This window comes from Mercurialis annua, linkage group LG4 (assembly GCF_937616625.2).
Source record: "Mercurialis annua linkage group LG4, ddMerAnnu1.2, whole genome shotgun sequence".
NCBI lineage: Eukaryota > Viridiplantae > Streptophyta > Magnoliopsida > Malpighiales > Euphorbiaceae > Mercurialis > Mercurialis annua.
The window spans coordinates 20,322,498-20,335,820 of record NC_065573.1 but is presented as its reverse complement, the minus strand read 5'-3'; the positions used below and the strand labels follow the sequence as shown (position 1 = coordinate 20,335,820).

At 30.2% G+C, this 13,323-nt stretch overlaps 2 protein-coding genes across 5 annotated transcripts; both read left to right on the top strand.

Moving 5' to 3' along the window:
- The first annotated feature begins 5,203 nt into the window (after positions 1-5,203).
- Positions 5,204-6,247, top strand: LOC126677272 (cyclin-dependent kinase F-4-like). The gene has a single exon (XM_050371821.2). It carries the CDS (start codon positions 5,265-5,267, stop codon positions 6,138-6,140), a length of 876 nt encoding a protein of 291 aa, XP_050227778.1. The 5' UTR covers positions 5,204-5,264; the 3' UTR covers positions 6,141-6,247.
- Positions 6,248-7,604: 1,357 nt separating this feature from the next.
- LOC126677271 (uncharacterized) lies at positions 7,605-11,674 on the top strand. Of its 4 annotated transcripts, XM_050371818.2 has the most exons (12): positions 7,607-7,927; positions 8,000-8,094; positions 8,173-8,230; positions 8,683-8,874; positions 9,330-9,406; positions 9,484-9,566; positions 9,703-9,754; positions 10,546-10,614; positions 10,713-10,799; positions 10,891-10,955; positions 11,255-11,383; positions 11,531-11,674. In XM_050371818.2, exons 1-11 carry the CDS (start codon positions 7,774-7,776, stop codon positions 11,349-11,351), a joined length of 1,029 nt encoding a protein of 342 aa, XP_050227775.1. In that variant the 5' UTR covers positions 7,607-7,773; the 3' UTR covers positions 11,352-11,383; positions 11,531-11,674. The 4 variants fall into 4 exon arrangements, with proteins under 4 accessions (XP_050227776.1, XP_055961407.1, XP_050227775.1 ...); XM_050371817.2 differs by lacking the exon at positions 11,531-11,674 and having other exon boundaries at positions 7,608-7,927; positions 11,255-11,443; XM_050371819.2 differs by lacking the exons at positions 10,546-10,614; positions 11,531-11,674 and having other exon boundaries at positions 7,605-7,927; positions 11,255-11,443.
- The last annotated feature ends 1,649 nt before the right edge of the window (positions 11,675-13,323 follow it).

Below are 13,323 nucleotides of genomic sequence, written 5' to 3'. Positions count from 1 at the left end.
TTCGTTCTAAAGGTCCATTTCCTTCTCTGTACATTTCCTTGTTGATTTTTTATGTTCCGTAGTCTCGTACGGAGTAGTATGTTGTAAATGCAGATGTGTGGAGCTACAATGTGTAATCTTTCTTTTCCCACATCTAATATAATGGTAGTTATAATTCAAATATGTTTCTACCATGAGCATTATCAGTCATATATAGTTGTTTCCAACTCAGTTTTATGTCTCACAACATGGCTATGAATTGCTTGCAGATTGGTTGGTTATATTTTCTTTCTTTTGCTATTGTAGTCACTGGATTGGTCATTTATTCTACCAAGTACGTTCCATCTTATCAATCTTTGAATTTGCTAGGCAATTTATGAGATTTTGCATTTGTTTGTTCAAACCGAACCGTCTTTCTTTTTTCAAGACAGAACCGAATACATTAATATAAAAACATTATACCTAACTGAACCGAACCAGTTGTTTCAAATTATTTTTTCTGTTTGGTTTGATTTTTCAGGTACTATTTCCGCTACAATTTAACTGAATTCTTTTTATGTCCAAAGTAAACCGAACCAAAAAATACATTTTTTAAATGAAATCAAACAGAATTTATCAGTTCAATTCGATTCGATTTTTCATACTCTTACCAATTTTGCTTGAGCCTAAGTTGTTCACTTGTTTTTCTTATAACAGTAAGAAGGATCCCGTTCTTATATCAAAATCAGAGAATATCAAATACAATGCAGAATACCAAGAACTTAATTGATAATGAAAATGGTGCTTCAAAAAATCAATTTTTGGGATTCATGATAATTATGTTTTAATTATAGAAAGATTGTGTAGTTTATAATGAACAATGAAAGACATATCAGAATCATTATGCTTTTGTTGTCCCTTATTATCACAATCGCCTAAAATTCTATCCCATTGAGCCTAAAATTATGAATTCAGAAATTAGCAAAACAAAATTACCGTAACTTAATTTAGAGCAAATTATTATAAAGCCCCACACTTTTTTATCCTTTTTGTTTGAAAATCAAACAATTTGATATCCCACTTTTATTTCCATCAACAGTTTAGTTCCTCCGTCTATTTTTAGTGTTAGTCAATTGAGTAAAAGGACTTAACTAAAAAAAATTAAATTTCAATTTAGTCCTTAAATTTATTTTTGACACAGATATAAATAAAAATTACAAATTGATAAAATTTGATTTATTTAATTTACTTCTCACTTTTTTTCAATAACTTTTTTACTTCATTTAGTTTTTAAAACAAAAATAAAACATTTGAAATTTTTAAAAATATTTTTTCCAAAATTAAATTGAAGCCGTTAAATCACTAAATCTCATAATAATATAATTTTAATTTAGATATATAAGAAATATAAGTTTAAGTACTAAAGTGATTTTTTTTAATTTGATCCTTTGATTCAGTTGACTAATACCTAAGTAGCAAGGAAACGGAAACGGGAAACGGAAACGATACGAAACAGACACGGGGAAACGAAAGTTTTTCAAAATGAAGGACACGAAACGTGGGGGAAACGTGTAAATAACAAAAATTTAGGGATATATTTATAAAAATATTATTTAAATATTTATGATAATTAACAAAATAATTCAATTTAATGTACTAAATATTTAAAATTTTATAAATATATAAAAAATATAATATAATTCAACACAAATAAAATATTTATGGGTAGCTAGTTAGATTTTTTTTATTTGTGGGTAATAATTTTAAATTTTTTACAAATTTTAATTTTTATTATTTACAGAAACGGCCCGAAACGTTTCGTACGGGTGTCCAACAGTTTCCGGTTTCCGAAACGTTTCCGAAACGGAAAACGCGATTTTATCGAAGTTTCCGTGCTTCTTAGACTAATACAAAAAATGGACGGAGGAATTAAATCGTTGACAGAAACAAAAATGAGGGATCATATCATTTGATTTTCAAATAAGAGATACCAAAATGTTAATTATGACATATGTGATGGGGCTTAGAGTAATTTTCTCCTTAATTTATAGAGTTAAGTATATATAAAATCATCACCTACCTATTTTTAATTCAATCACGTCCTTTAAAAATTGTCATACAAAATCACCAGTTTTTTATTTTTTCTCAGTTCTATCAACGTTTTAAAATCCATAAAATTTTGATGACTAGGTACACGGTAATAGATGTGGTAGAGTATTGTTGCAAGATTTAATTAAATATTGAATCAGTATCTTATACTTTTTTTTAATTTTATCACGACTTTTAAAAAAAAAATTATAACGGATTTTCATTTGATATTCCCCGAATTTTAAACAGTGATAAATTTGAAAAAAAATTGAAAGTTGTCGGTTTTATATGACAACATTTAAAAAACGTAATTAAATGGAAAATAGGTCTAAAGATGGTGATTTTATAAATAATTAACCTTAATTTATATTAGGGGTGTAAACAAGTCGAGTCATGTCGAACATTGAATAAATGAAATTGACTCATTTATTTTCGAGTCGTGTTTCGAATTTATCTATTGAGTATTTCTCGAACTCATCAAAAGCTTACGAATTCAATGATTTTTTAATTGAGTCCTATTTTTATTTAGTAAATTGAAATTATAATAAATTATTCAATAATTTAACAAAAACTCATACATGTATACGTATAAATTAATTTGAATGATCCATAATCTAACTATTTATTAATAAAATATATAAATTAATATTTAAAGTTCAAAAAAAAAAAATACAATATATCAGAATAAACTATAAATATATAATTAAGCGAGTGAATCTTATTATATAGCTTTCATTAGACTAATCACCTTAAAAACTACCGACCTTTCATTTTTTTTTCAATAACACCCTGACTTTGCAATTTCGTCAATTGCACCCTGTTTCGTATTTTTACGTTTCAATAGCACCCTAATTTAGAAAAAATAGATGATTTTACTATTATAAGGATTAAATTTTATAAAACAAACAAATTGAAGGGTCATTTTATACCTTTTTCTACTTAGACAAATTCTAATAAGTTTCTTAACTTTAAAAACTTTCAAATAAATCCTAAATAAAAAAATTAATTAAATACATATATAATTAATTATTTAATTCAAAATTAAATAAATATTTAAAACGGAATCCGCCATCCCCGCCGGGCCGCCACCCGCCGCTCTCCGGTCTCTACCGGAGACGAGCTGGTCGTCTTCCATGGAAGACGACCAGCTGGTCTTCCATGGAAGACCAGCGAATCTGTTACTGGTCTTCCATGGGGAAGATCAGCAGATCTGGTCTTCCATGGAAGACCGGTGCTCGTCTTCCATGTAAGACCGGTGACGGAGTTCAAATGGAGGTGGTGACGGAGAGCGGCGGCGGGTCCGAAGGGAGGTGATGATTTTTTATTTAATTTATTTATTTATATATTTTTTGTTATAGAGAAGAGGGTTTATACGTATAATTTAAAACATCATATGATATTTAGAGTTTTTTAAAAATATGAAGAATTTGTTTTGAACTTTATCCAAATGAAAAGAATTCAATTTAATATTTTAGGGTGCTATTGAAACATAAAAATACAAAATAGGATGCAGCTGACAAAATTATAAGGTCGGGGTGTTATTAAAAAAAAATATCAATAGTTTTTGAGGGGATTAGCCCTTTCATTATTATCCCACCAAAAACGACTAATAAAGTTCTGGATTTCCTCACAAAATAATTTTGGGAGCGAAAAAACAACTCATGACATATATAGGTGTTGTTGATTGTTTCTGCAAAAAAGAGAAAGGAAAAAAATGTACTTGAAGTCCAAATTCGTTGATCGATCAATTTGAGAGACTGCAACTGTTGAGTTGCCTCTTAAAACATAGTTGTAAGTACATAAATATATTTTTGGAAACTATTATTTTTTTAAGGCCTAAATCTTTAAAAATAACACATTTTTTTTTATATCCTAAATTTTAAAATCATCAATATTACCTTTTTTCCTTATTTTTCTTTAGTTTCAATTGTACCTATATATCTTTTAAATTGGTACTCTCTGAGACATAGACTTAAAATAGGAAAGCAACACGAGGATAACTCATGGATGCACTGATACACATAGTCTTAATATTTTTAAAAATATTAAAATTTGAGGCTATATATCAACTATAACGATTCATATTTTTTAAATATTAATTATAAGTTCTGAAGGTAAGTTTTTTTAAAAAGCTTAATGTCTTAAAAAAAACCTCGACCTTTCATTTCCTTTTCAATCCTACCCTGACGTTGGAAATTTATCAATTTTACTCTATTTTGCATTTTGTTTTCATTTCAATTGTACCTTAAAGCATAAAATTGACCTTTATTTATTTGACAAAAATTCAAAAAAGTTCTTCAAAAATGGTCAATTTAATATAAAAAGTTAATTTAATGTAAAAAGGATCAATTTAGAAATTTTTTTTTGAACTTTTGCCAAATAAAAAAGGTCAATTTTGTGCTTTAGGGTATAATTGAAATGAAAAAAATGCAAAATAAGATAAAATTGACTGATTTTCAACGTTAGATTTTTTTTAAGACATTAGGGCTTCTTAAAATGTGCTACTTTCCTATTTTAATTCTAGGCCTAATGGTAAAAAAAACCCAAACCTTTACGACTTGTTGCAATTATATCCAAACCTTTTAATTTTTGTAATAATATCCAAATTGCATTTTTTTGTTGCAATAATATCCAAATTGCATTTTTTTAGCAATAATAGTCAAATTGATGGTTAAACTTGTTGTTTTAAAGTAAAATATTAGGCTATTTTTTTTTTGATGTATAATAATATAGTAAAAGTCCCAAAAAATGGCAAAAAACTCAAAAAAAAATCACATAAAAAGTACAATTTGGATATTATTGCAACAAAATAATGTAATTTGGATATTATGTATTGCAAAAATTAAAAGATTTGGATAAAATTGCAACAAGTCGGAAAGGTTTATTGTGGACATGTGTCACACAATAAATGAATGGTTCATAATCCTACGTGGTGAACTAGGTTCACCTAAGAATTTCTCCTCAAATTAGAGTTACACTTTTATATTAAACTATCTAACTCCGCTATTTTGGGATTTCTTTTGTTAGTTAATCCTTTACTGTACAGTAAAAGGATTACTGAAGTCCATAGGAAACCAAGTGCTTACTAATTGCTATTTAATACCCAATTCATTAATCATATCTCGCATTTTTTTATAGTCATTGGCTCGCTCTCTGGTTTTAGGTTTTCAGATTACTCAACTTAGGGTTTCTTTGTTCCTTCTATCGCAAGAAACAAAATGGAGAAGTATCAGTGCATTCATGAGATGGGCAGTGGTAGTTACGGTACAGTTTTTCGTGCTGTCCACAAACCATCCGGTGAAACTGTGGCTGTTAAGATGATGAGAAGATGTTATGATTCATGGGAAGAATGTCTCAGTTTAAGAGAAGTTAAAGCCTTGTTGAAACTGAAAAATCATCCCAATATTATTCGGCTCAAGGAAATCGTATTGCAGAACCAACAACTCTTTTTTATTTTCGGGTTTATGGACTGCGATCTACTTCAACTTATGAAACAAAGACGATCATTAAATCAAGTCTTTTCGGAATCAGAAATCAGACATTGGTGTTTTCAGGTTTTCCAGGGTCTTGCTTACATGCACGAGCAAGGTTATTTTCATCGCGATTTGAAACCTGAGAATTTACTGGTTAAAGGAGATAAAATCAAGATTGCAGATTTCGGATTCGCCAGAGAAACCAATGGGCAACCTCCGTATACGGTGTATGTCATGTCTCGGTGGTTTAGGGCACCGGAGGTGTTGCTGCAGTCGAATACGTATAGCTCAAAGGTTGATATGTGGTCAATGGGTGCAATAATGGCAGAATTGTACATTTTCAGGCCTTTATTTCCTGGAACAAGCGACGCTGATCAGATGCTCAAGATTTGCAAGATAATTGGACCTCCAACGGTAGAATGTTGGTCTGAAGGAATGGATCTTGCAAGAAAACTAGGATATGAGTTCCCTAAATGTGGCAGTATGAACTTCTCGTTACTGTTGGGAACAGCAAGTAAAGAAGCGGTCAGTTTGATTAGGTCGCTGTGCTCGTGGGATCCGAGCAAAAGGCCTAGTGCTGCTGAGGCACTTCAACATCCTTTTTTTCAAAGCTTGCGTTAGTGTTCCCAAACCTATGACTGTAAGTAGTAATTCCACCGACTGCTGAAGCTGGAAGATGTCCTGCATGCCATAATCATAATCATAATCAACATAAATTTTATTACATGTTGCTGAAATAGATCAGATAAAAGCGTACAGTGATAATTAAATAACCTTTTTGCAATAGTTTTAGTTGTTCAGTTTGTATTTTTTATAAACGTTTTTGTTTAGTTCATTGCATTTTATGTTGTTAATTTGGTTCAAATAATTATGTTTAGAATTTTTAATAGAATTTATTTGAATTGAAGGAAATTAAATAGATAGAATTGTATATTTATAGCTGTAGTTGTGTTGAGCCTTGAGTAACAATTCATAAAGTTATTACTACGTACAGTCATAAAGAAATATGTTTGATTTTCAAAGCAGTAACAGCAATTCATAAAGTTATTACTACAATCAACTAACAATGATTAGCAATAAAAGCTCAAAAAAAAATCACATCTTTGTTTACTCAGCTTTAAAATGGTTATTTCATTAGTTCAGAGTAATTTTAGTGTTCTCATCTGGTTCTACCCAAACCTCACAAATTTGCCACCTTTTCATCCTTTTTTAAAATGATCCCATCTACTATTTAGGCCACGTTTGGTTATTGAAATAGGTGCGGAATGGAATAGCTATTCCGTATAGAATGAAAATTCTTTACTTTGGTTCATGGAATAGGTATTCCACGGAATTGCTATTTCAGGATTTTGTAGAATAAGTACTCCTCTCAAAAACTAAAAAATGACTATTCCATTCCTTATAGAATAGTTATTCTATTTCATTCCATGAACCAAATGTATCATATACAGAATTTTATTTTTCAAATTTTCAGTTCCTACTTACTTCAATATGCTATTATGATTTGGCTCAAGTATTTTGGATTAACATTTTGATAAAGATTGCTACTTTGGGATTAATTGGTGCTGTTTTTACATCACACGCATAAACTGTTTGATAAAATGTCTGAAAAAGGTGGTGGGCATTAGATATTATTTAAAAGCTTATAGTAGTCATATGGTATGGAGCTATTTAGTTGACTTACTTCTTTCTCATTAAATACTTCAGCTTTCACCTTTTATTTTATTTTTCATACCTGTAGGAAAATTTTGATCTATGTTAACACATTTTTGCTTTCAACTTTAGTATGTGACCATTTTTGCTCCTGAAAAATCATTAAGATCATAGTTGAAATGCGGTACTAACGTTAGGGTCATTTTTGCACTTCTCCCTTTATAGGGATATTCTTTAGTGACAGGTCGCTATGTAAAAGAAGAGAAATTCTTGTGTGAACCTAGTTCGTCATGATCCTACGTGGCGAATTAGGTTCATACAAGTATTTCTCATAAAACAAGATTAAAATATTAATTGTAATGATAAATGTGTTTGGTATTTATAAAAGACAAGTCAACAAAAGCAATTGTGTATTATTGTCCAACAACTTATATTAGCTGATTTTGACAACATCTGTTTTTTATTCATCTGAGGTTGTGAAGTAGGCGAGGCAATAGAAAATAATTCATTTTCACACTCCAACTCAAGACCTCCCCATGTGATTGTGTGGAGATTTGAATTTGAGACTTTCAAAATGCTTCTATTTTATATGACAACATGAATGAGTTCTTGCAATTTGAATTTAAGCAATAAAATGAGGAGCTGGTGGAGAAGAAATCTGACATGGAGAACTCTGTGCTTGCTTCTTCTTGGTCAACTGGTTTCTATTTTGCTTGCATTAATGAGCTTCAGTTCCTCTCTAATAGCCAATCTTGGTAACATTAATTTTCTATTCTTGAATTTTTATACCAATTTGCTAAGAATTTACAAATCTGTTCTTGGTATAGGTGTTGATGCACCTGTTGCTCAAGGTACTTTCACTTACTTGAGTTTAGCTTTGGTATATGGCAGCATCTTGATCTACAGAAATCAGAAACCAATGGTATATCTTAGGTATTTAACTTTGAGATATATGTTAGGTAGTTTACTTTCACAGACAATTCTTGATTTTGTTTTGTAGGTTTCTTGGTATTGGTATCTCCTTCTTGGATTTCTTGATGTCCAGGCCATTTTCCTCTGTAAGTAATTCAAAGTTGACCATTTCCTTTTTATCTTTCAATATGCTCTGTTTGATCAGATAAATGATGTATTTATGCAATTTAATTAGTATGGTATGATACCCAGTATGGTCTTGTTTACAAGTATAACTCATAAATATAACTTTTGGAGTTTCGAAAACATATCCTGAAACGAAAAACGAACTAATGAAATATAAGTTGTGGAGTTTCTTGAGTGTTTTCAGAGTCGAATACGAAATGCTGAAATTTAAGAGTTAAACAAATTTCCATGTGACATAGGATACCCATTCGCAATTTAAAATTAGAATTGAGATCATAACCGCTGAAATGTTGAAGTCAGTAAGTGTTCCTGCAACAAACATACTCTTTAGGATTTTGAAATGGAGATCTAGGCAGCTGATTTAAGCATTCTTAAATCTTAATCAGTAATCATTTTGCTGATTCTTATGCAGATAACAAATCATATCAGTTCACATCCATTACTAGTGTGACGTTATTGCAATCTTTCTCAATAGCATGGGTCATAATATTCACTTGGTTTTTCCTTGGCACGCGATATTCGTTATGGCAGTTTTTTGGTGCAGCCCTGTGTGTGCTTGGGTTTGGCTTGCTGATCCTCTCTGATGTTGGCATTGGTGGTGGAGGTATGATGCTTATTCTTAGACTTGTTCTTAGTGGTTTATTATTATGTAATCAGCGGCGGAATCAGAAAATGAAGGGAGAGGAATGAGAGACCAGACAAGTGGCTCATGAGTCATGACTGGAGAAGCAGGATGGAATGAGAGCATTAATGGAAAAAATAATGGAAGAGGTAGAAAGGAAGCCGGAGACAACCAATAACTTGCGTTTAAGAGGGCAGCAGCCCACCCTTGCTATGCCTTGGTTTTTGACCATAGATGTAGTCATGCTAGTAATGAATCAGCGGATACAGCTGCTATCTGATCATGATTATAGTTTAAATATGTCAATGGCTTAAGTCTGAGTTCAAAAGTCTAGAAATCAGCGACAAAGAAGCGAAATAGACCCGGATTTAGCATCAAAATAGCTTGCAATTTTATATGATTGCCAATGAGAACTCATATCTTTTTGTATTTTTTAGGTGCGTCAAGAACTCTATTTGGTGACATGATTGTCATCGCCGGGACACTGTTCTTTGCCTTTAGTAACGTTGGTGAGGTTGGTGAAAATATCACTCTGCTATAAATTGCACATATGAATCTACCACTCAGTCTCATTACTCCTTAAAATTGCAGGAATTTTGTGTTAAGAACAATGATCGAGTTGAAATGCTAGCTATGATTGGTGCTTATGGATTTCTTGTGAGCATAGTTCAGACGTATCCTTTTGAAGTCTACTATATATGCACATATTTCTCTACTTGTAATTATGTATAGGCCATAGTTTGCTACTAATTATGTCCGTACCAATCTTTCACTATTTTGATGGCATTGATTTCTATAACATTCTGTTAGATCTACTTTAGAATTAAAGAGCTTGCAGTCAGTGGAATTGTCGGCTGATCTTGTAAGTTATATGCTCCAATTTCTTCAACTTGAACCCTATATGGTCACTACTAACTAGTGATACATGAAATTATTTGTTGCCCGAACTTTGTCACTCCTAACTTTCAGCGTCTTGTTTCCATTTTGAAAACTCCAAGACTTTATATTCATAAATTATTCTCTATGTTGTACGGAAACTTGTCGATTCCTTTTCTTCAGCGTTTTCGTTTCCGAAAACGCTTTTAAAACTCCGAAACTTAATTTATAATCTATTCTGAGGATATTAAACTCTTTAGATCACTAAACTTTCCTCAAATTACAGAAAGGATTCTAAAAAACTTTTGTTACAAAATGGTCATTAAACTATACCTTTTATTACAAAGGGGTTCAGCCATCTAAAACGTTGCGTTTTAAGCAAAAACGCAACATTTTTGCTGACGTGGCATACCAAAATTACAAAAAGGAACATAGTTGAGTGATCTTTTTGTAATAAGAGGTATTATCTAGTGACATTTTTGTAATTCACGAAAAGTTTAGTGTTGTTTTTGTAACAACATAAACATTTTTGTAATAAAAGATATAGTTCAATGACCATTTTGTAAATAAAGTTTTTTTAGTGATCTTTCTGTAATTTGAGTAAAGTCTAATGATCTACAGAGTTTAATATCCTCTATTCTTATAAAAAGAATCATTTTACCTTTAATTTTTTCAGTATTTCTGTTTTGTGCAATATGGGTTAGCGTTAGTCTATTTCAGCATTTCCGCAACATAGGTTTGTGTATATTTTCTAATCATGTTTGCTTTGTTTTGCAGATAATAGCCTTAGCTGCTTACACTGTTTTAACCTTCACAATATACTCCATTTTCTCATTTGTTCTAGAGGTCCATTTCCAAACTCCATATACATGATATCATTTGTTTCTTGATTTTGTTTTTTCGGTTTCATAGTCTCTAAAGGAGTAGTATATATGCAAATGCAGATGAGTGGAGCTACAATGTATTCTCTTTGTTTTCCCACATCTAATACGTGGATAGTCATCATTCAAATATGTTTCTACCATCAGCAGGTACATTTAAAGTTTTACTCTTCATTAACAGTCATATATAGTTGTTTCCAACTCAGTTTTATGGCTGACAATGCCTATGGATTGCTTGCAGGTTGGTTGGTTATATTATCTTGCTTTTGCTATTGTCGTCACTGGATTGGTCATTTATTCTACCAAGTATGTCACATCTTATCGATTCTTTGAATTTGTTAGGCAATTTATGGGATTTTGCGTTTGGAACCGAATTAAAATTATAAGGATATAATTTTTTTATACCGAATCAGTCGGTTCATATGTTTTTCTTGGTTCAATTTGCACTAAAACTTACTGGAATTCTTTTATGTTCAAAATCAAATCAAACTTAAAAAAATTGTAATGTTGAACCAAATAAAAGAGGTTTTTTCAGTTAGGTTTTATACAATTTTTGTACACCTTTATGCTTGAGCCTAAGTTGTTCACTTGTTTTTTTACAACAGTGAGAAGGATCATGTCTCTGATGCAGAGGATGTCAAATACAATGCAGAATACCATGCACTTGATACTGAAAATGGTGCTTCAAGAAATCAATTTTGAATTTCATGATAATTATTTCTTATTAGTTGAAAAATTATGTAGTTTCTATTGAACAATTGAAATTAATACCAAATCAGAATACTTCTGTTGTCCCTTACTGTTACAACAATATCCTAAAACTTTATCCCATTAAGCCTAAAACTTTAAATTCATAACTAGGAAAAAGAAAATGACAAAAAGAAACTAGAAATAGTGGTAATAACCACAAGCATCCTTGTAAGAAGTTTTGTGTTCGAATCTCACTTTCCCCTCTCTTATTATAAAAAGAAACTGCAAATAATGTTAAATTACATATGATAAAAAAATAAATCATTTTTTAATAATTGTAGGAGGGTTCTGTGTGAAAGTGGTAGAACCAAAGACGACCTTAGCAGACAACGTTCATACCATTTGAGTTATAACTCATTGGTAGAAATAAATCATTTAATTGTCGAGTGTATATGAATGTTATATATGGTTTAGTTCGATTTGATATACTTCATATTTTGATAAAAAAAAATGGCAGATTAATGTACCAATCGGTACATTCGGTCGACATATCATATGAGAAATTGATGAGGTATCATTTCATTAATTTATTCCTAGTTAATTTATTTCTACTTTTAAGTTATTTGACTTTTTAAAGCAAAAGGTAAAAAAAACGTATGATGTATTCTAAAAAAACATATAGCCCCTTTAACTTATTTTAGGCCATTTAAGTCGTTTAAATTTTTAAAATGAAACAAATAACTCCTTCCATTAAACTTCATTAATGCTCAATTGTTAACTTGCTTATGGGTAAATGATTATTTACAAATTATAATCCACGTAGTCATCATCTTCTTCTTATTTTAGGGGCCGTTTGGTTCAAAGTTGGGAATGAGAATCGGAATGAGAATCAGAATGAGAAGGAATGGGAATGCGAATGGTGATTGTTTTCATTTTTTATTTGGTTAAAATTAGTGTAGGAATGAGAATGGATAAAGTTTAATTAAAAAATATTTATTATTTATTAAAATACTTTTTTTATAAAAAAATTAATTATTTTAAAAAAAATAAAAAAAATTATTTAAAAAATTAAAAAAATATTTTTGAAAAAATTAAAAAATTATTTATTATTTATTAAAAATACTTTTTTTATAAACAAATAAAATTATTTTAAAAAAAATTAAACAAAATTATTTAAAAAAATTAAAAAAAATATTTTCGAAAAAATTAAAAAATTATGAAAATTATTTTTAAAAAAAAATTAAAAAAAAATTAAAAAAGTTTTTTTTATTATTTTAAGTATATTTTTTAAAATAAATATTTAAAAATAGTTTTTTTTAATAATTATATATTTATTATTTATTATTAAAATATTTTGTAAAATTTTGATTCACATTCACAAAAGTACATTCCCATGGAGTAGGGGGAGAATGGGCGATTCTCATTGAGAGGGTAATCACATTCTCATTCTCTAATACAATTTGACAAAACAAACACAAATAATGAGAATCATTCCCATATCCATTCTCGTTAGCCCTTTTTTGTAGGAACCAAACGGCCCCTTTATTTTTACTCATTGCTACCGTTATCATCAACCACCACAGCTGCTTCTATTGCCAGTCACCATCATCACCACCTCTCCATGCCATCATTGTCACCAACCCTACCACACTATCACCTACTATGCCACCATCGCCTTCTTCGCTTCTACGATGCCGTTCTTATGCCACCATCGCCTTCTTCGCTTCTACGATGCCGTTCTTGTTAATTCTTCAGGACAAAGATGTCGTTGATGCTTTTAGATTAACGAGATTTGCTGGTAAAAATTTAAAAACTATAATTGTTGTTCTATTATTTGGTCATTATGTTTGGATATGCAATTCCTACAAATATACATTAAAATGCGCATTACATCCACCTCAATCTTGTCTCTATTTATTTTAGGAGAAGAATCCTTTTAACCAACTTACTTTTCTGTGTCTTTAGATATATTCTCTCTCTATAT